General features: G+C 43.5%; 1 protein-coding gene across 2 annotated transcripts in view; it reads right to left on the reverse strand.

Annotated features, from left to right (window-relative positions):
- The window catches only part of PLCB1 (phospholipase C beta 1), a 638,677-nt gene extending 616,185 nt beyond the window's left edge, over nucleotides 1–22,492 (reverse strand). For both annotated transcript variants that reach the window (XM_072943830.1, XM_072943831.1), the window contains exons 1-2: nucleotides 21,996–22,492; nucleotides 4,566–4,643 (exon numbers count right to left, since the gene is read on the reverse strand). In XM_072943830.1, coding sequence (XP_072799931.1) covers nucleotides 4,566–4,643; nucleotides 21,996–22,094 — 177 coding nt within the window. In that variant the 5' untranslated portion in view covers nucleotides 22,095–22,492. The remainder of the gene's footprint in view (nucleotides 1–4,565; nucleotides 4,644–21,995) is intronic.
- Between the last annotated feature and the right edge of the window lie 395 nt (nucleotides 22,493–22,887).

The following is a 22,887-nucleotide window of genomic DNA, read 5'->3' on the forward strand; positions in this document are numbered from 1 at the left end:
CACAGACATTAAGAAAGTATTTGCAACATCTTTTTGTTTTTTGTTTTTTGTTTTTTTGCAACAGCTAAAGGATGACCATCCAGATTACAGAGACAACTCTCAACACAAGGCAAGGGGTTTAAGGACGTAATTCATGTAAGAGGAAACAGCCATTGTCCACACATGCATGAAATAGACAGAGATTACTAGAAAATCAGGCAACAGCAGATTAAACAGATATACAATGGTCGCATCAGACTGGCAGAAGGAAAAATATTTCTTAACAGTGATGGTGAAGATTGAGGAAACAGTTCCTCTCAGACAAGACTGGCAGAGTTATAAAATGACACAACCATTAACTAAAATTTAGGATATGTATAGCCTTCAATCAGCAACTGTACTTCTGAAAATTCACCTCAGGGACGCCTGACCCATATACTCAGAGAGGGACACACAAGGCTGACTACTATTCTGTAGTAGAGGATTATTTTCTGATGCCCAAAACTGGAATCAGACACATACCACGCATCTATCAATGAGAATTCTTTATTGTTGAATAAAATTTAGCAATCCGCTCCATGGGCTGTGATAGAACAATTTAAAAGAATAAGGTAGAGGTGTGTACTTACATGAAAAATCCTGTAAGCTATACTATAAAGGGAAAAGCAAGGTTGTGGAACAGTGAAAAGTAGTATGATGTTATCTAGGGTGCCAATGGATATTAATGAAACAAAATGAAATATTCCCATAGTTAACACATGCACAGATTCATTACAGAGAGACTCTTCAGTGTGCTCTTTCATACAACTTGGTTTTCAAATAAATATATTAAAATATATTTAATCTTTTGATTAATGTATTAATTTTTTTCAAAAAAAAGAGAGAGAGCGAGAGAGAGTGAGCCCTGGAAAGGTACCATGAAGCTCTCACCAGCAGTTGACTCTGGAGCGAGACTGGGACTGAGGTCAATGGTAGGGACTGATTAAAGACATTGAGAATTCTTTACTCTCTTATAAAGAGAATCTATTTGTATATTATCCACAAAATCACAGATTAATCATATCTGTAATGTAAAAAGATACAGTAATATTAATAGAAGTCCTCCATTTGAAATGTGTATTTTTCCTCCCATTCCTTTTTTAATTATGTCTTCCCCTTTCCTCCCCACCCCAAGCTCCTGGTATACGGATACAAGGAAAAAGTTTACTGAACTATATTGAACTTCCTGGATCTGAACTAGTCGTGACTAGTTTTACTTTTACAGCAGCCCTGGTGCAGAAGCAGGGCATCGGGTTGCCAGGCAAAGGTCTACTTTGTTTCATATTCCAGCAGGATAGGTTTCTGTTAGCCTTTCACACTGACCCTTTTTCCTTCTTTAGCTTTACTTTCAAAGTTGTGATAGACATTCTTGCAGTTCACATGGGTTTTCCTGGCTGACACTTCCCATGTTGGTTTCTGGTCCCAAGAGGGCATAGCTCCAAAGGAAAAAATCATGGCCTCATGCAGGCAACCTCTTAAATACTCAGGCTGGGCAGAAGCCCCTTCTCACCCAGGATGACAAATAAACTGAGCCTCCTTACAGAACACTCACTGACATAAGAAAAACAACCAGGCTTAAAAACAGTCATATTCAGAAACTCGGTTTTGCTAATTACAGTCAATAAGATTTACAGAGCCGACAAGGGAAAGAATGATTGAAATAAGCCCAGGGCTGGTGCAAAGCATGAACGTGTATCCCTTAAGATGATGTTCATAGGTATCTGCTCCCACCAACCCCAAAGCACATTTCTCCTACCTAAAAATCACTCGCCAGCTCTGGTTTTCAGTTCCTCAGTCTATCACCTGGGCTGTCTGTCTGCTTTGCCATCTGTCATTTCTACGGGGACAAATCAAAGGAGGGGTTACAGAAGGAAGCGTGTCTATGTTCACAGAGAGGAAAACCAGCGGCTTGAAATTGGTGGATCTGGTCCACGTGGTACAACGTGGCCACGACAAGAGAGAAGACATGGACAGACACTGTAAAAGTGAGGCTTCCCCTCCAGTACTGTAAAAAGAAGGATCTTGGAACAATATTCTTTATTCTTTACCAAGAGCTTCTGAAGCCACTCAGCTCACCTCTAAGCCGACCAGGCTCTTCCAGTGATTACTAATCAAAGCACTTTGGCACAGGCTTTGCGGACAAAGGAGAAACAGGGTCAAAGACAAAAGAAGAAGCTCCATGGAGAACAGAGGCCCATGACAGCAGGCACCAATGCCAGCTTCCGAACAGCGGGGAACACCAGGGGCGGGGGAAGTCAAGGGATATACACTGAAAAGCATCATATTTTTTTTTTCTCTGAGACATAATCTCTATAGTACATGTGATAGATTCACATCACTGAGATTAACTGTCAGATAAAATATTTTACAGAAAGTGGGCCTCTGAGTGACATGATTGCAGTCTTCAGCCCATCCCTTCAAAGGATCTGACGCCACAACTTGGACTAAAAGCTTGGCTGGCCACCCCTCACTCGTGGGTATGATCTCGCCTCACATACATTCACACTAACAACTCACGTACAGGGGGTCCATCTCCTTGAAGTGGATTCCTTATGCTTTCTGGCTCCAGGACTGGCCTTGGAGCCAGAAGACAATGACAAACTTGGAATCATGGAAAGTTTAATTTTTTTCTTCAATCCTCTCATCTTTCAGATACTGATAATATGATCATTAACTAAAAAAATCAACCTCCAAATGCTGATATATGACTGACCGATGACTTAAAAAGTGAACAATGAAATTACCAGCTCTTGGCTAGAACTGCAAGATTAATGTCCATGAAAAGAAAAGGAATAAAGAGACAGAAGTATTGCTACCACATTATTTCTTTCAATTGGTCATAAACAGCATTATAACCAAGAGAAAATGGTTAGTACAAAAAATTGAAAGAGATTTTCCTACATTTGAAAATAAGCATGTGTCAAAATACTGGGTTCACAGAACAATAAAGGTGCATTAAAGACCCTTTGGTCCTACACACTTTCTCTTTCTTTAAGCAAAGAAATATTTATCATTGGTCTTAGAGGGGAGCTTAACTGAGTTGCTATGAATTATTAAAAAAGCCCAAAATACTTTCTGTTGCTTTTATAGAAGCCTGATTTACAAGCTGAAAAATCAAACTGACAGTTTAGTCTCTCGTACAAATACCCAACCTTTAAAAATGCTCTAGGCATTATAAATATATCTTTCATGAATATAGCTTCAACAGTTCTAAAAATAGCCTCTAGGAGGAAAAAAAATTTAAAGACCTCTTTCAAGTCATTGTTTTATACATAACAGCAGGAAACCAAACTGAATGTCAAAGCCAAAGTGATTTAACACACCCAGTAATAAACATGAAGTATGAAGTCTAACTCAAACACATTTTCTGACATTCGCTTGGGGTCTGTGGTTTGGTCCCACGTCTGTGGCCAGAGATGACGGCAGGGCACCCATATTCAGAAAGTGACTCCAGTGTCACCAAGCTAAAACCTGCCTTTTGGACATGTCAAGAGACCCATTCAGGACTGGCTCGGGGGGCCAGACATTACTTTCCAGCACCCTAAGAGTTTCCCCAGGCTGCACCCTGACCCCAGACATGTCACAGCACAGAGCAGTTTCCATGTCATTCTCACTGGGGAAATCCAGGCTGCCTTGAAAGGCAGAGATGAGGCTGACAAACACCAGTAACCTTGGACATTGGGACGTAACTTGGGATGTGAAGAGGCTAATAGCACCTCACAGTTCGGTGCCAGGTATTTTATTGGTTTCAGTATGGAGTTAGGACTCCCAATAAAACCTATCCCATCTTTCCAAACATCAGAAATCATAGGACCAAAGTATTCCATGGTCTGTGGCCTTGTAGGTTCAAGGGCAGAACCGTAGCCATGTCTACTGAAATAATAATCACTTTCAATGAACATTCTTGTCTAACTGCCAGTTAAACTCCAAATAAATCTTATGATTTGCAGACATTCTACTTTTTAATAATTCAATTTGGAATCATCTCAACTGGTTTCCTAATAAATGAGATTCTACATTCACGATATGGTGGACCGAAAATTAAAAATGGGAAGAAATTCCTGAAAAAGTGAAGGTAGAGGCTCAAGGATATCTTATTCCTGATTTTCCAAATTATTAGGACCAAATTCCTGCTGAGGTGGGAGAACCCTTCATAAGCAGCAAATGGGAGAAGGAAGAGAAAGGCAAGACCAGCGTTAGAGTCACCAGGGTCAAAAGTGACCATCTCATTCTTTTTCTTCATTCTTTATGGGCAGATTTGGAAGGGCGACTTACATCAGTAATACTGGCTAACTTCCTTCTACAAATGTATTCACAGTTCTATGCTCTTGTCCTGAAAAATGCCAATTGTTCTAGGGTTTAGCACATCTAATATTTCAGACTACAGTCCTTGGAAAATCCCAACACATTTCCACCTTAGATATTCTTTTTAAGTAGAGGCTTTAAATAAATTACAAAGAGTCATCCATGAAATGGATCGAAAGAGAAATACTCTGCAACTCGGCAACTAGCTGGAAAACGTAAGAAAGATTTATCTCATTTCTTACCTTGTTTTGATCTGTCCAGTAAAAGAAAAATCCGTGAGGGTCAGTCCTCAAAATAATTGGAGTAACAAGAGTGGAGTCCTACAAACGTAAGAAAATACACGTGTATTAACATACGCCACCCCAGAAAGTCCTGTCTGGGACTTACTCAGTAAGTAATTATTGTTAAAAGAGTTCCTCCAAAATCAACACTTGTTAATAGAGATTTCAAAAAAAAAAAATTAAATACGGTATCTTTAACATCGTAGGATTATTAATTATGTAACTGAGGTACTTTACTAACAATGAGACTATTGGGACATTATTTATAAAGGAAAAGGCCAGTAATGCATGTATGTATTGATTAAGATAAGTTTTTAAAGGCACTGGCATGCTTCTTATTAAAAAGCTATATTTAGTTTTCCAAATAATTTTAACACTGAACATCATTTCATATTTTATATGATTAAAGTTAAATAAAATCCACACTTTGAGGACATTATTTTAAATTACATTTGCTCTATAAAATGATTTTGAAATGTACTAAAGAGAGCAAACACAGTATTTAGGCCATGCTGTTTCCAAGGTAACAGTAAATAAGGCTGTCTTCTACATATTTGGAAAGAAATACACAAAATTGTTGCAAATTTAAATTTCACATGATAAAACAAAACATCATAGATAAATAGTCTTCTGAGTTTAAAGCATGCACATTATCAAGCAAAAACTGCCTGCATTGTAATTACAACATTAAACATTTCTAAAATATGTGTTCTTTTCTTCTGGCAATTTTCAGAAAGGCTTACCATCTGTACAAGAAAACACATGTCACCGGAATATGGACTTTTATACTGAAACACTTGGGCGTCTGCAAGAATTGCATTTCTCAACAAGACATAAATAGTTTATTTCAACTTTATCATTCACATGATAACTAGGGGATGTCATATCCTCTACTTAATCAAAAAGACCTGCAACAAATGTATAACTTGCAGAGATAATTTTGGAATTTGGGATTGTCTTCGTGGTGGGTAGAGCAGATCCATGGCATTTGTGCACAAGGTAAGTTTCATTATGAGAGCCAGGCTCTGGAGGCCAGCCCCGTGGGCTCACCTCTCTGCCTGTCCCCTCTGGGTGCCTCATTTTACACAGCCACAAGTGGAAAAATAATAATAATAATAATAATAATAATAATAATAATAATAATAATAATAAATAACAATAATAATAAATAACAATAATAATAATAAAAAAATACCAATAATGCCTACCTCAGAGAGCTTTTGTGAAAATTAAATAGAATAATTTGTGTAAAGGACCTGGACCAATTCTTGGCACATAAAAGAGTTGATTATTGTTACAGTGGACTGTGTTTGAAAGCAGATTTACTAAAATATTAAATGAAAGTTTATCATGGCATTCTTTTGCATGATGGTACATATATATAACATAACATGTACCATTTTTAAGTGCAGAGTTCATTGGTGTTAAGTACTTTCACATTGCCATGCAACCATCACCAGCACCCATCTCCAGAATTTTTCATCTTCCCCAACTGAAACTCCACACTCATTTAAAACTAACTCACCATTCTCTCTCCCCCAAGGCCCTGACAGTCACCATTCTACTTTCGGTGTCTATGAATCTGACTATTCTTTGGTACCTCATATGAGTAGAATTGTACAGCATTTGTCCTTTTGTGTCTGGTTGACTTCAGTCAGCATAATGCGCTCAAGGTTCATTCCCTGTTGGAGGATATGTCAAAAATTTCCTTCCTTTTTAAGACTGAATAATATTCAATTATATGTGTGTATCATTTTGTTTATCCATTCATCCATCCATGGACACCTGGGTTGTTTCCACCTTCTGGCTATTGTGAGTAATGCCGCTATGAACATGGGTCTACAAATATCTGAGTCCCTGCTTTCAGTGTTTTTCCGTATATACCCAGAAGTGGAAAAACTGGATCATATGACAGCTCTATATTTAATTTTTTTCAGGAACTGCCATTCTGTTTTATCCTGATAGTTGTAAGATTCATACTTAACATGCAGTTTGAAAATATCTTTCACGAGACTTGTGCCGTTGCATAGAACTTCAGCTGGAATTTTAAAATTCCAAAATTATTTTTAAATGTCAAAAAAAAAGACATTCAGAAATAAATTTGATGTGATAATGAAAGAATAATTTTTTAAAAAATATTTTAAGCTTCTCCTATGAGATTAAAGGCAAAAAAAGTTCAGGGCAATATTTCCAATAAATCATACAAATATTTTCTGTTTTGTTTCATCACCTACTCTTTTGGAGGTGGGCGAAATAAAAATTTCCAACAGGCTCAACAGAATACACATCCCCACTTCCAGGTAAATTTGGAATTCACCTGTAGGTGTAACTGATCATTTTCAGGTCAGTTCCTTTTCTTATCAGAGTGTCTGACAAGAGCATCGGACAAGAGTGTGATCAAAATCTTGGTGGCTATTCAATGCAAGGATCCCAGTCAGTCAAGTATTTGAAGTTAGCAGAGCAAAACTGCTCAAATTCATATTTTGAAATATTGTGTTAGGCTGCCTTGTTGTTTCAGTACTGCTATTTCTAGCTTATTCCTGCTCCTCCTTCAAAAATAAAGCTCCTTTGTTCAATATTTTCTTGACCCCAATCTTCCGGCCAGAGTACTTCTGCTAAACGCTCATTTATCTCGGCTCCCTGCCCGCTTCCTCCATAATCACCTCGAACATTCCAAGATCAGCTGGAACTTGGCATTCTTGCCATGTAAGGCAGGATCTGACCCAGAAATACGTGAATATCCATTTTTGATTCCACCTGCTTTTTCCCCACCTCCCACACAGCTGCAAGTGTCTATCTGCGCCCCACACCAAAGGAGCTGCTCAACCCAGGGTTAAGGACTCTTAATTGTCAGAACATATGCTCTGGTTTGAAGTTTGAAATATATGGTCACCCTTCATTTCCGAGGCAACTGCAGATGAGCTGTAACTCTTGCAGCATTTTACTGCAGAATAATGGAGACAACTCTCAGAAGGCCTATGTTTTTACTCTTTCTCTCTCCATCAACATCTATGAGATATGTATTCCATAAGATACTGGTTGCCAAACTTTTGGGTGCGTCAGATTTACAGGAAGGATTTGTTAAAATGCAGGCTGCTAAGCCATTTCCCCAGAGTTTCTCACTTAGTAGATCTGGGATGGAGTCTGAGGACCTGCGTTTCTTATAAGCGTTCAGTGATGCTGCTGCTTCTGGTCCAGAAACCAGACTTAGATCCACTAACACAGGCCTATGACAGGTGAGACTTTGGATCAGAAATATGATGCTGTAAACGCCCAGGAGCACCAATGAGCTTAAAATGTAGACATCCCTGTGTCTTAATGTGCCTTGCTTCTAACTAGGAATTCAACTTCAATTTGCTTATTTAAATTGCTTATTTAAAGTTATAAGGTATTTTTTCCTACAAATATCCACCTCCAAAAGAAGAACACTAATAAACACACCTGTCTTTAAGTGAGTAACTGTGGATAATGTGCAGTAAATCTCTATTTACTCCTCTTTAGTTGTTAGAAACCATTTTATGCTCATCCCAGTCTCATCAAAAGTAAAGACTAACATAATGATGTAAGCTGCTGTTTTACAACTTACATAAATCCCTCAAAAGTTTTTAGGTCAAATAAAGGACAGTCAAGTTCCTTTGACCTTCATAAACCGTCAACAGCCAAAAGAATGAGAGACATTTCGGCAAGAAAAAGAGTCACCGGAATCCACATGAACATTACAAAGTCCTGTAACTTCTTTATCACAATGATATGTTAATCAATGTGCTGATATAAATCAAAAATACATCCTAATGTAATGTTCTCTGGCAATGACATCTCAATAAAAAAGATGAAATGTGAAAATAAATCACTATGAAATAAATGATCTACCTTGGAGTATAATCTATAAAACTATTGAAACAATATGTTGCACACCTTGAACTAATATAAGATTGTATATCAATTATACTTTAACAAGAAAGAAGGAAAAAAAGAAAGTCCTAAAGAAAGTGGGAGGAAATGACAGAGCAGTCCAAACTCCCTCCCAAAACCAGAATATTCTTTACAAAACTCCCTAATGGAATAATAATGGGTACATCCTGAACGTCTGTTCTGAGCCCATCACTGCAATATGAACTTTAAGTGGATTTTCCCCTTTAATATTTATAATATTTTAAGAGGTAACACTACTACTGTCCCCATTTTACAGACAAATAGACTAAAGCTTAGGTTGAATAACTTGTCCGAGGAAGGACAAGGGAAGCTAAGCTGGTAAGGGAAGCACCGAAATTAAACCTCAAGTACATACTCTTCACCAGTGTTGCTCAACGCTTCTTCATTACTGACCTGCTAAGGTGCTTTTTTAGGTATTTATTTTCCTAATCATCCCCCATGAAACTTTAACATCACAGATGGTCTGGATATCTCATTCATATGCTGCATGTATATCTGGGCTTTATACAAAACAAAAATTAAGGAGTAAGATTTTCTTCGTCCCTCAGAACCATTTTTCATTTCCTTGGAGATGATTTGGTCCTGATTGAAAAGACACGCTGTCTACCTGCACCTCTAAATATGAGCTCATCTGAGGCCACGGAGCCCTTGAAATGTGGCTAGTTTGGCTAAGATGTGCTATTAGGTTTGCAAGACTGGGAAGGAAAACAAGAATGTAAAATAGCTCGTAAATACAGGTTGATATTGATCGTTATATTGGGTTAAATAAATTATATTGTTAAAATCAATTCCACCTGTTCCTTTTTACTTGTTTTCATGTGGCTACTAGAAAATTTAAAACTTCCAATGTGGCTCATTTATATTTCTACTGGGCAGTAAAGCTGTAAACCATCACGAGAAAATAAGTTTTCTCCTTAACAGGAAAAGCTTTTTCAGAAAGCAAATTTGGTCAGATAGCTAGTTGGAAAGTTTTGGGATTTTTCCATATATACAGCTACCATAATCTAGGTTTTTATTTGTTTGTTTGGTGCGGGGGATTAACTATTCAGAGGGGCAAGGTAATTAGGTTTATTTATTTAATTTTTTAAATGGAGGTATTGGGGATTGAACCCAGGACCTTGTGCATGCTAGGCACACACTCAGCTATACCCACCCTGTCAGCTACTATTTAGTTTTAACATCTAAGTGATACAAAAATAAATCCAGTTGCTTCTCCAGTGTCAACTCTTCAAATATCTGAATAGAGCCAATACGTTGCTACTCTCCGGGCTCTCTGCTTTACCAGGGTCTGGTGTGCAATGAGCTTACCTGTGTCTTCCCCCCAAGTTCTTATGTTCGAGTTCTAACCCCAGTACTTCAAATTGCCACCCTACCTGGAGACAATCCTTACAGAGGTGTTTAAATTAAAAGGATGTCGTAAGGACGGGCCCTAATTCAATACAACTGGTGTCCGTATAAAAAGGGGACATTTGAACACAGATAGAGGGAAGGTGACATGACAACATGGGGAGAAGTCAGCCACCTCCAAGCTCAGGAGAGAGACCTCGAGTAGACTCTTCCTTCATGGTCCCCAGAAGGGACAAGTCCACCAACTCCTTGATCTCAGACTTGCAGCCTCCGAAACTGAGAGAAAATACATGTGTGTTGTTTAAGAACTTCGGTCCATCCTGCTTTGCTGTGGACACCCTAGAAAACGGGTACAAGTTACAATGCTACACCTAAAGGCTAGTGTCGAGGACCAGCCCACAGATCCCAGCACATCCCTCAGCACCACGGTCAGAAAGTCTACTGGCCCCAGTGGACCACAATCCTGACTCCACAGTGACTCGATGTGCTCCTGCTGGTGAACAGAAGAGCACACCTGGCAAGAGATGCGCACTTCGAAACCAATCAACGTCACAGAGTCAACAAGGGAAAAGCGCAAGCCGTGTTCCACAGGGACTGCTGGAGACTCGCATCAGGAAAAGAGCGAAACACAGCAAAGCTATGTTGGGGGGAAACAGCCACGAAGGGAAAAGGAATTCTAAGGGTCACAGAAAATCAGACGTGATGCTCAACGTCAGCAACACAGCCCAGACCACGGAGAAAACAAAAAAGCACACGCAATAAAGGTAGCCTTGGGTGCCAGAGCGTGAGATCAGGACCCACGAAGGAAAACGTCCACGCGCATCAGCTTTGGCGGGAACTTTCTTCCTGGAGTCTGTCCCGTCTGAAATGTCCCCGAGTAAAAGAAAGCGCAAGAGGTAAGAAGGTCCAGGATGGAGGATGAAAGCAGTGGACGCAGGCACCATAAGATATTTGCCTTTCACTGACACGTATAAAAATCTCTTGTAACAAAATACAGGGAAAAGCTGGAAGCTTATTGCTTCAAATACTATCCAAGGGACTTCAGGCATGCACCAGGGATTCAAATGGAAGTCCAGATCCCCCTCCTCCAAGGTGCTCCTTGTTCACCGGAGGCATCCGATGAGTCAACTGATCATTTCGGTACGATCTAGGTCCGGGGAATGCAAAGTGGCCTCTCACTGTGGTTTTAATATGCATTTCCCTGACCACTAAAGACTAATGCTGTTGAACATCTTTTCTTGGGCCTCCTGGCCACGCGTGTGTGTGTGCGTGTGTGTGAGTATGTGTGCGTATGCACTCATGCATGCACATGCAGTGGCCGGATAATTCAAAATCAGTTAAGATTTAAATCAGGGGTTTAAACTTTAATCAGTGGTTCTGAATGCTGGCGATGTCCAGAAATAATTTTGGTTGTCACACTGGGGGTCTTGCTACCAGCACGTCGTAGGTAGAGGCCAGGATCCTACGACGCACAGGCCAACCCTCACAACGAAGAATTATCTGGCCCCAAATGTCAACAGTATCGAGATTGAGAAACACAGCCTTAATGGCTTCCCATTAACTTCATGATAAAATCTTGCAGTGGCATAAGCAATATATAAGCAACCCCTCGGCCCCACCTCCGCCATCCTGCCAACATTATCTGAGCCACCCAGCTCCTCATTTGCTTATTTTTCTCGGTCCTTTGAAGCCCCATGGTCCCTTCCCTCCTAGACTGCCCACAGGTGCCGTTCCTTTGACTCTGACACATGCCTCTCCTCATGTTGGTTTAAGTCCCACTTCTAACTCAAGTCTTCCCAAAAAGAGAATTTCTCCAAAAAGGGACACCTTCCAAACTCCTATACTCACGTGGACTTCTGTCCTTTTTTTTTTTTTTCTGTAGGACTTATCACAGTTACTGCAGCATCTCCCCCCGCAGAATACAAACTCCATGAGGGCAGGAACCAAATCATTTAGCATCATAAATCCACTACACCAGCCAAACGGCTGGCTTATCAGAGGCATCAGTACATATTTAAAGGATGAATGCTGCGTGGGTGGATGGAAGGAACCTGAAGGGAAAAGAAGCAAGGTCCAGTCTGAAAAAAATATCAGTTAGGCTGCACCCAAGGTTGCCAGCAGCCTTGGCAAGAGAAGTTTCAAAGCAGTGGTAAAGGTAGAATAAGGCTCTGGAGGGCAGAGGAACGGGCAGGGTGTGAGGAAAGTTGCTGGTGGATAGGAGTTGTATGTTCATCATGGAGGGAGGAGTGGGGAGGACAGGGGAGAGGGAGGGAGGAGGGGAGGGAGGATGGGGCAGTAACTATAGGATGAAGGTGACGGGAAGACCCTGTGCTGGATTCTGTATTGGCATTTTTATGACTAAAGAGCATATTTAGAAGAGCTTCAACAGAGGCAAATCGTTCACAGATACGTCAAGGTCAAAGGGGAGGATAATCATGAATCTGAGATGCAGAGAACCCAGGAAGCGGGGGCTCCGGGACATGGAGAAGGTATGTTGCTTTCCCAGGGACAGGAGGGCAGGTGGGACAACGGAGGTGGCCCAAGAACACTAAGCCAGGAGTGGGGAAGGGAGGAAGTCAACAATCCTGTCCCAGGGACTTCCATTTCTTCTATACAGAAGAAATAATGGAGGTGGAGTTTCTATTATAAATAATCTTTAACTAGGTGTCTTTCAGTATTTTTCTCATTTTGGTAATAAAGCTCACACACTCATTCCTCTCTTTGTGAACGGTCACTGTGACAGACAGGATGTTTCCACAACCATCAGGCTTTTGTTCTGTCCCCCTCAACACTTCCGAATTTCCAGAAGGTCGATTTTCATCACAAAATCTGGGTACGTGTGTGAGTGTCTTTTTCAGGAAACAAAAGCCAAGGGTAACACTCAGAATAAGAGATGTAAATACATTAACTATCATAATTTTCGACCAATATTGAATCCCAACTGAGTTCAACCGTAAGCCATATTTAGCCCTTTTTAGGGCCACCAGTGCTGCTACCAGCAAGCACCTCTGTACTGACAATGAACATTTGCTTCTGGAACTCACACAGAGAAACCAAAGCTAAGGAGGCCTCAGAGGCCCTGGGATTCTGGGAGGTTTCAGATGGAATGGAAAGATGTAGGGTAGAGCTTTCCAACCAATGCCTGAGGCAGTGAGTTGTGAAGGCCTCTTGGAAGTATGATTGCTCTCCAGGTCTGCCTCAAGACTGAACACACACCCACTGCTATGAACCCACTGTGAACCAAAAACACACCAGATCAGCCCTTCATCCCACAAACATTCCCTGAGCACCTACTGAGAGCCAGGTCTATGCTTGGCCCTAGGGAAAGAAGATAGATAATATAAAGTGTTCCAGAAGCCCCAGTCCAGTGGCAGTATAGACAGGGCATTTCCACCTCCCTGCATGCACCTTCCTGCATGGCAATCCAGATCTGGCCTCTCAACTGACCACGACCTTGAATTCCATCTTGCTTGGGTGCTACACTTCCTTCTCGCCCAATATATCCTTAACCTTCCAAGATCAAAGATTTCCTGCAGGAAGCCGTGGGACCAGTCTTAATGGGAATCCAACAAAGGACAACATTTTCAAGGATGCTGGGAAGAGAAAAAGAATGGAAAATGTAAATGAGTCCTGCTGGACACAAAGTGTCGCTTATTAGGTAATGAAAAGAATGACCTTTGTTTGAACACCGTTCCTGACTATCTTTCCGTGAGCCTGCCTTGCACTGACTGACTGATAGATGTAGACGTTTGTAGACTGGACTGTACACTGGCCTTTGTGCCTCAAAGCAGCCATGAAGTTTTCCCACATTGCCACATCCTACATTGTAGGACAAAAATGGACTTTGTATATACATTATAAAAATAGCTATTTTTGAAGACTAGGGATCTAAGCCTCATTTGAATGAATCCTAAAATCAGGCAGATTCTTTGGCCAAGTCAGTGAATCTCATTCAACTTGTATCCATTTGGATTCTATTAAAAGCCTTTTTGTTACCAAAAGGATCCTGTTTGCGGATGCCAGGGTAGATTGGCAAGAGCCCTGGCTTTAACCAGAAGACCTAGTTTTAAACCCGACCTTGGCTCTACCTAGTTGTGTGCCTTGGACAAGTCACCACCCACTAGCCCCAGATTCCTCCCGTGTAAAATGAGAATAAGAACACTTGTCTTTTCCTGCCACTCAAGGTGGTCTTGATGACTGAATGGGGATGACTGCAGATACGTAACAGTGGTTTACAAGTACCAGGGCCTGTTATCAGGACTCACTCTCAATACTAAACTCCACAGGCAGCATCATAGCAAAGCTCCATTTTGCTCAAGTGCAATATTGAAAGAGAAAATGACATAGGATGTGTGGGTGTTGATAACATTGCACATTAGGACACAAGTCATGAAATCCTAGAACCGTAAGAGGCCACACTGGGCAGGGGTTAGCGAAGGAAACAAAAACTTCCCTGGAAATTCTGAATGCAAAGGAGTTTAGTGACACCTAATAAAGCACCTGACAGTATCGCTGGAAGGACTGGAGAAGTAGTCCACGTTGAGCCTCTGTGAATGACCCCAGAATGTGAGCCACTGACCCTTAAGGAGAGCTGTTGCCTCCACCACACTCAGAAAGGTGAGAAATCAAGAAGCAATTGCTGGAGTCAAAGACACGCCAGCTTAGCTGAAGACAAAGGAAGACTGATCTGAAAACAGGGACCAGCCGCTGTCGCCACTGCCTCTTTATAACCAGACACGGGAGAACGGCTCCAGAAGATGATAACGTCTTCCTTCAGCATCCCATACGTCTGCAGAAACAACCCAAGGAATGCAGACATGTGGCCTCTTTTCACATTTCTGCCCTCCACACCTCATGGAGATGCATCTCATACTGATGGAACTTAATTTGCAGCCGGAATATCAGATGCCTCAAAGAAGTCTAAAAAATGGAGCTTTAGATTCCCAGACTCTGTATTATAAAATCTCCCACTAGGTCGATGTGGGAAAGGATGCTAAGTGAGACTCACTTAGCACCAAACAGCACACCTGAGACAGCATCCTGGCCAGCATCCTTCATTTTTTAAATTTTCTGGACCACTCGCTGACTTGCTCTGGGGTCTTCCTTCTCCTTTTTGAGCTCATATAAAATGAATGAGCTCTTCTATAAAATGAATCAAATTAACTCCTCCTTACCTATTTCATGACCAAGTTTCAAAGAAAATCTGATCATTTAACAGAAAAAATTATTGATTAATCTCCTATGTATCAATATTACATATTGATATCCACCAGGACAGTTCAGGTAAAAGTGCTTTGCTAACTAATCCATCTTCCTTGAGCTTGCTCATAAAACTTCCTTGCAATTAAAAGAAACAAAACATGCGGCAAATACCGGGAACTAAAAGAGTCCTTGAAATAAAAACCAGATGTAGTATGCTTTTAATTCTCCTTTAATACAAAATATTTTTCTTATTTTATATAATATTCTGTTTCTCCACTTACAATAATTGTTTCTCGATAAATGTATATAGAGTTAGTCAACCTCAACTGTATCTAATCATATACCCAAGCATTTTTTCGAAACAAAACTTAAAATTTCCCCAAATTGAAATTAACATGTGAAGAAAATAATAAAATCAACTAACAGAACATAAAGAGATCAGAGGGGAAATTGAAGAACTCTTAACAAGTCTGGCCTTCCTTACATGTTATTTCATTTAGTTTTTTACAGAAATTGACGGCTTCCTTAAGCTCTCATGTGTAAATGATCTCAGAAGTCTGTCCTGGTTCCCTTCCTTATCGACACAGAGGGGCACGTGGTTCTGACTGTGGGATGGGACAGGGAACAGATCAAGAAAAGGGGAGCATAATGACATCTGTCTGAGCAGATGGAACTTATGACACGGTCTCAAAAGGCCACATGAACCTCCTATTGGCTCCGGTAACAGGAAAACTAAACATTTTCAGTTTCAAAGCTTTATCATTTCGGAGGAGACCCACAGCGTTGGTCACCAACTCACAATCAATCCCACTCCGTTTTCAGCTGGCACTCCTTGTTCAGGATAACATGCAACAATCCTGATTAAGAAACATTTAACTACAGATTGCCAAGCTCGACATAGAAAGAGCAAAATGTTCCCGTCCCATTTCAACGGTCGTTGCAGGTAAATATAATTTGAAGCTATTTATTGACAGGCTCAGCGTTCATGGGAAGTACTGGAGATATGCTAATAGACAGAGTAAATTACCCTAGTGCACCATAGGTGCGAATATCAAAGTCAGGCAAGACAAGAGAGAAAACCCACTAGAGAAAAACAGATTCCAGAAATGGCACTCTGCTAGCCTGCTTTGCTCTGCCAATAACAGCCTGTAGGTATTACATTTCCCTGCTAAATAACTAGAGCTTTGTTTAACTGTTTCCTCCTTCGGGGCATTTACCGTACCTGCCTCACTTCCCAGGCTTCACCTTAGGATAGATAAGCACTTAATCAAGGTCCATCTAAACCCAGGAGAAGTCACTTTGGCTGTTATTCTTGAGAAGGGTCCATTCAGCAAAAATAAAAAATGCTTTAGGCTGAAGAGGCTTGGTTTTGTTTTCATTGAAAATAAAAAGAGCTTTATTAGATCAGAGACAGGCAAAACTAGTCTATGGGGTTATAAGACAGGGCGATGGGGTGGAGGGGCCGGTGGGGAGCACTCGGGGGTGGGGGCTGGCATTGCTGTTTCTTAACTGCGTGCCGCTTACACAGGAGTGTTCATTTCGTGAAAACTGATTCGGCTGGACACGAGGTTTGCTTGTTTCACTTCGTGAACGTTCCACTCTGATAAAAAGTTTAAAATAGCTTTATTGACTCACTTTGGGAAAGTTATATTCTTACAATTAGATTACAGTAATCATTGCCCATGAGAGATTCACAAAAGGTCTTTGGACATGAAAGAAGGACCAAGTTGGGTATGTTTAAGTGGCATTTTAGACGTCATCTGTTAGCCTCCCAGTCTAAAATCCACCTCTCCCCCTGGGGGCTGCATTTGGATCCACCACTTACCAACCAGAGCTGTTTCTTCCCTATTTCCCACATAACCTTTCCCGGGGGAATGCTGCTGACTGCCCACCTCATGAACCCTTTCCCCTCTGCTCCCTCATTAATCTTGCCAGTGTCATCTTGTCATCATTGTGGAAACTGCAACTGCAGATTCTACCTAATGCAAAAGTTCTGACTGAGCTTCTGTGCAGGATGCTGAGAAACGTGCAATATACTAACACGGCTTTTATTGTGATTACCTGTTTTAACTGTGGGTTTCTTTGTGAGGGAGGGCAGAGGGGTGGAGTGGGGACAGGAGTTGCTTCTTTCAAGTCCACAGGGCATTAATGCAAATCCAAACCTCCTGAGCCATCTTCTCAAACAACTTAGCCAGTCCAGCAATTTTTATGACTTTTGAATGTAAAGTTACACTTATGAGACAGGATGTATGATGTGAGATTTTATACATATATATATATATATATATATATATATATATACATACACATACACACACATATAATTTTTCTTGCTAAATTACAAGAGTTTTATGTAACTGCTTCCTCCCCCTCTGGCCATCATACCTGCGCACTTACTGTGTATGTGCACATATACATATATTTTTAAGGTTTTTAAGTAGTAATAAAACAATTCGGATGCTCTGTAAACTGACTTGCTTTAAAGAGAAAGGGTCCTGCTTTTCACATAGATTCATTTTTCTCTGAAATACCTGTATTTTTTTAAAAAGGGTAAAAATCTGATTTTTTTTCCTTTTCAAAGTATAAAATATGGAAATCAAAGTGCACATTAAAGGAAATGGAAGGAAGGTCTGGATCCTCCCACATGTAGAATAAAAGAGTCATCTAACTCATACTGACTGCCTTGATAAAGGTCATGCCCTTTAATTACTGGGGGACAATCACTTTTAAGAATATGTTTTATTGAGTGCTGTGTGTCAGGCACCACACCGAACAATGCGTGTGCCTTCACTCGGTGGACAGTGCCAGCTGTTTGGTGCAAGAGGAAATCCTACAATCCTCACATTACACAGGAGGAAACTAAGGTAGAGATGCATTAAGCAACTTACCCACAGGGAGATCTGAATCTGAAAGTGTGAGAGGGGACAAAAAGAAAGAACAAACAAATGAGGAAGCCCTTCCAGCCCCAGAAGTTGCACAAGGAAGAGACAGATTCCTGGGATGTTAAATGGGGGCAAATCAGGGCTTGGGGAGGCTTCCTCTTTCCTGCCACATCCTGCCCAACACAGAGAAACAAGAGGGCCAGTCTCCCAACTCCCAAACTCCCCAGCTGACATGGAGAAAGGAACTCCCTCCCACTGTCCATCTCACAGAACTCTCCCAAACGCCCCAGTCCTGTACATCCACCTCTGAGGACCAGGGCCTGACCATGTCCCGATGCAAAATAAAAGCAGGGTGCATCCTTTCATATCACTGGTGAAACACACAGCCACCATAGGTCAGCCCTTTATCTACCGGCCCATGTCTCCAGGTCCCCACTCCAGCTCCACTGCCCACCTGCTGTTGTGACTGGTTAATGCCAGCGTGAAACCTTTTGCCAGCCACCCTCACCATGATACTGGTAGGCAGCCAACAGGCTACACAGGGCACTGCACCCTCTGGGTGACATCCTCCTTTCTATTTGGTGGTCAGGACAACAGGACTGGTGATGATGGTGCTTTAACCACTCAGGGAACAGGAGGAAATCTCTTCACAATTCTGAGCACCCCGAACTCATCATTTTCAAACGTACCATTGTGCTTTCTAATGGGCTTTTGAGAATCTGTTTTCTGGGTTTGCCCATTCTTCCTCTGAAAGGTCAGAAAGGAGGGCTGACAATGTTTAAGTGAGATCAGATATTTGAGACGTTTTAAATTATTTCCAGCATTTACTCTTCCTCACAAGTAGATGAGGCGCACCCTGGGGGCAGGGGCAGTGGGTATTTCCCAAAGTCAGAGCCAAAAGGAAAAACCCAGCAGCCTCCTCTGCTCAGAGACAGGAAGCCAGGCGAGACAGCCTCTCAAAAATCTCTCTTTCCTTTCCTTTTCTAATCCCACTAGCAGGTGAAAATGCTGAAAATTTTTCAATGCACATAAGAAATTCAAAAAAAAAAAAAAGGATGGATGTGAGTTAAGCCAGCCTGGACATCAGAGATACATAAAATATCCCAGAAGATCTAAAAAGATTGTCCACAATCATGTCACTGAGGTTTTTCTACCTTCTAAGTAGGTAGAAAGGTAACAATTGGGAGAATTCTCAAAATGCAAACACGGAGATACATTCAACTTACAAACCACTGACAATTTACACAGGCCAACAGGATTGTGCCCTCTGCCATACGTTCCAAGTTTTTTTCACAACCCTTACCCCAGGGGTTTCAAAGTGTCGTTCCCCCAAACCAGCAGCAGCAGCAGCATCACCATGAGACCCTATGAGAAATGCAGAGTCACGGGCTCCAACTCAGACCTTCTGAATCAGAAACTGAGGGTGGGTCCCAGCGGCCTAAGGGTTCCCAAGCCCTCTTCACGCACAAAGCTTCTGATGTAGGTTCAAGTGTGAGAAGTGCTGCTTTAGCCTATTGGTTACGGCCAACTATTCAATGACACAGGTAGGAAATGCAGCATTCTCACAGTCTGTGCAAGAGGCAGAAAAGACTCAGAGAGGTTAAGTGATTAATCTAAAGTCACACAGCTGACTGATAGAAGAATCAGTAGGAAAACCCAGGCCTTTGGACTCAAGATCTAGTTCCCTTTTGTCTTCAACGCACATCTATCATATAATTAGCCAGATAACCTAGACGGCCTTGATTCTAGAAGGGCAAATATGAACTGAGAAGAGTAGAAGGGTGACACCTGGGGAGGAAAAAGCCATCTGAGGGTCCTTTTCACTCCACAGATCACCATGGAGACCAAGAAGGCCAACGAAGGAACTTGCAGGATACTTCATTATATTCCAGGTAACCTGACTCCTGGGCGCAGTCTGGGTCCTCCCCTATAAAAGATCTGAGAGTCTGCTGGCCCCCTTAGGACCCACAGCCTTCCTACAGGACTTCCCCGGAAACTCACTGTTCAGTGTCCAGGGCAAGTCCTTCTCACGTTCTGTAGGTGGTGTTCCACCAGCAGCCTCTCCATCACTCTCCCTGCATCCCTCATAATCTCTGTATCACTGGTGTTCTGGATAATTTTCTGTCTCCTCCACCTTGCATGTAAGGTCTGTAACAGCAGGGGTTCTGTTGCTTTCTTCACCACCCCAGGATCTAGTCCAGGGCCTGCCATTAGTAGGTTAGGAAGAAATACAGGTGACATAAAAGCACATAATAAAAATCATCTACCTGGATGTATCAAAATGTGTTTCCATATTAGACCTTCACATTTTAAAGTGACATTGGGTTTTTTTTTTTTTTCCACACAAGACATTCTGGAGAATTAGTTAAAATGCAGTTTAAAATCATCACGGTGAATCAATCCAGAGTTTATGCTGGAATACCCTCCTCTCTCCTGCAAAGTCTCTTTCTCTCTCTTCTTTCTGCCTTCACTCTCAGTACATCCCCCATCACAGGAGCTCTCTATCTGAGGATTTCAAGATGTTTTATTTGTTGTTGAATTGCATTGTCTTTTTTTTTTTTTGTCTTTCCTTGACACAAACAGAGCATTTCATCTGTGTCTGAAATTACTGTTTAGATTCTACTTCACTGATACAAGACATCCGGTCATCCGACTAGGACCGAAGAGGAAAAGTGGAAAGTCCATAATAAAAGGACGTCTGCAGCGTTTGATAATTGGCATGAGCTTTCAGGGAAGCTGTGGGCTCATCCTCCAAGTCCCTCTGGCACTTCCAAATGGACAAAATATAGACACAGACCCACTCAGCTAAGTAATTGGATTCGCTACCTGGAATATTTAAATTGTTTTCAGACACTGGAAAATGGCTTAAGAAGATTAAAGAAAAATACCCTGGAGGTTAACAGGCTATAATTTACTAGGTGGAAAATCTTTTCAGCAAGAAGAACGTCTCATTCTCCTATAATTCCTCCCGTTTAAGCGATGTCTTAGTCATTTGGACCTAAATTTCCTTAGATCCAGCAGCTCAGGTTTATTGCAGCGGGCTGTTCCTATCAAACCTTTGAATGACACCCAGGACATAAAACTGATACTACACTGTCCTCCCTCTGAAGATTCCCACGTATTCAGCAAGATTAGTAATTCAAGTGTTTGAAGGCAATAGGGGTGGAAGTAGGGGGTTCACTTTAAGTTCTAGGGTCCAGGGATCATGTAAAACACTGGAGATCCGGGACTAGGCAAAGTTCACCCCCATCTGGAAGAAGACGAAGGTAAATTGGGGGACTGTCCTCCCGCGTCTATTCTGAACTGAAGACTCCAGCCAGCTCAGTTCTCAGAAACTTGAGCCCCCCAAGCCCACTTTGCTTGCAGGCCCACTGAGGACTCATCGGCCCCTCGGTGTCCCTCTTCTGCTCTGCAGCCCTCCCCAGCTGTGTCCTCTCCAGCCCTTCTCAGGGCCCTTCACTCCGGAGCCAGGAGCGGAAGTTTGGCATCACCGACCACCTGTCGGCTGGACCGCTGTGTGTCCTCTGCTCCTGCCGTGTGGGCGCCCAGGAAGGCGCTAAGATGGTGAGCAATCACTAAACACTTTCGGACTCCCGGGCAGCTCCGTCTTCAAAGGGACCAAAGGAGGCAACAGAGGGTGCCTCTGAGGGCGGAGACGGGCGCGACTTACTCATACCCCAGCGCTTCCCAGCTGGTCCCAACTCCACCCTTCCCACTTTCCAAACTCTCAGGACCCGTCACCCGGCTACTCCCGCCCCTTCTGCTCCACTGGCCCAAAAGATTTAAGCCCCTCGGGGGCGCTGGCCAGACCCAGCCAGGACGTCTACTCCTGAACCCGGGGACCCTGGAACGCGCGCCGAGTGGCTGCGGTCGGCCACCCGCCGGGGCAGCGGCGACCTGAGCGCGCCGAGGCCCCGCGCCCGGCCCGGTGCGCCCATTGCATCACGCGCCCCTCGCCCCACCCCCACGAGCGGCCCGTGCCCTGCCCCGCGCCCCGCCGGCGCCCCCGCCGGCCGCCCCGACTTACATCATCCCACTTGACGAATTTGGTGCCCTTCTTGAGGCTGTCGGACACGCACACGGGCTTGAGTTGCAGAGCGTGCACTCCGGGCTGAGCCCCGGCCATCAGGGCTCATCTGGGCTCCGGGCGGCCCGGGCGAGCGCTGCAGGGACGGGACGCGGGGCGCGGGCTCCTTCCTCGGCTCCGGAGGCGCTCGCCTCTGCTCCCGCGCGGGCCTCCCCCGGCCTCCCGGCCTCCGCACCTCCTCCCGCGCGGCTCAGCAGGCGGGGCGCGCGGGGGCGAGGCGCCCGGCCATGCCCGGGCGGGACGCGGGGTCGGGCGCCCGCGATGGATGCGGAGCCTCGGAGGGCGAAGAGCCGCCGAGCCGGGCAGCCTGGGCTGCCAGCCGCCGCCGGATACTGCTCCTCGGCCGCCGCCGCCTCCCGGCGCACCATTCAGCACATCCTCTAGACACAGAGGGAGAGAGCGAGTGACACACGCTCGGCGCCCCTCCGCCCTGCTCCTTCCCCTCCTCCCTCCTCCTCCCGCCCCCCTTCCCCGCCACCCGCGCTCGCTCGGTCCCTCCTTCCCCCGGCGGCTTCCAGCCCAACTTTGCGCGCTGGGTCAGGCGCCGGGAAGCGGGGACGCAGCGGCACCTTCCGGCTGCCGGGCGCCACTGCAGCCAACGCCTGCGCCGCCCGCGCGCCTCTGAGCATGCCCGGTGCCCCGGCTGCAAGGTGCCGCGGGTGCCGGGGTGTCCGGGAGCTCTGAGCGCCTCGGAGCTTTCCGGGGAACCGGAGCCCGAGCCGGGAGTGTCTTTGGGTGCAAACTGGGTGGGAAAAGGAACCCGCTGGCGGGAGGGATCGGAGAGGCAACCCACAGCTCTTCCCTCTAGCTGGAGCTCTCCAGCTCTGGCCAC

Source organism: Vicugna pacos, chromosome 19 (assembly GCF_048564905.1).
Source record: "Vicugna pacos chromosome 19, VicPac4, whole genome shotgun sequence".
Taxonomy (NCBI): Eukaryota; Metazoa; Chordata; class Mammalia; order Artiodactyla; family Camelidae; genus Vicugna; species Vicugna pacos.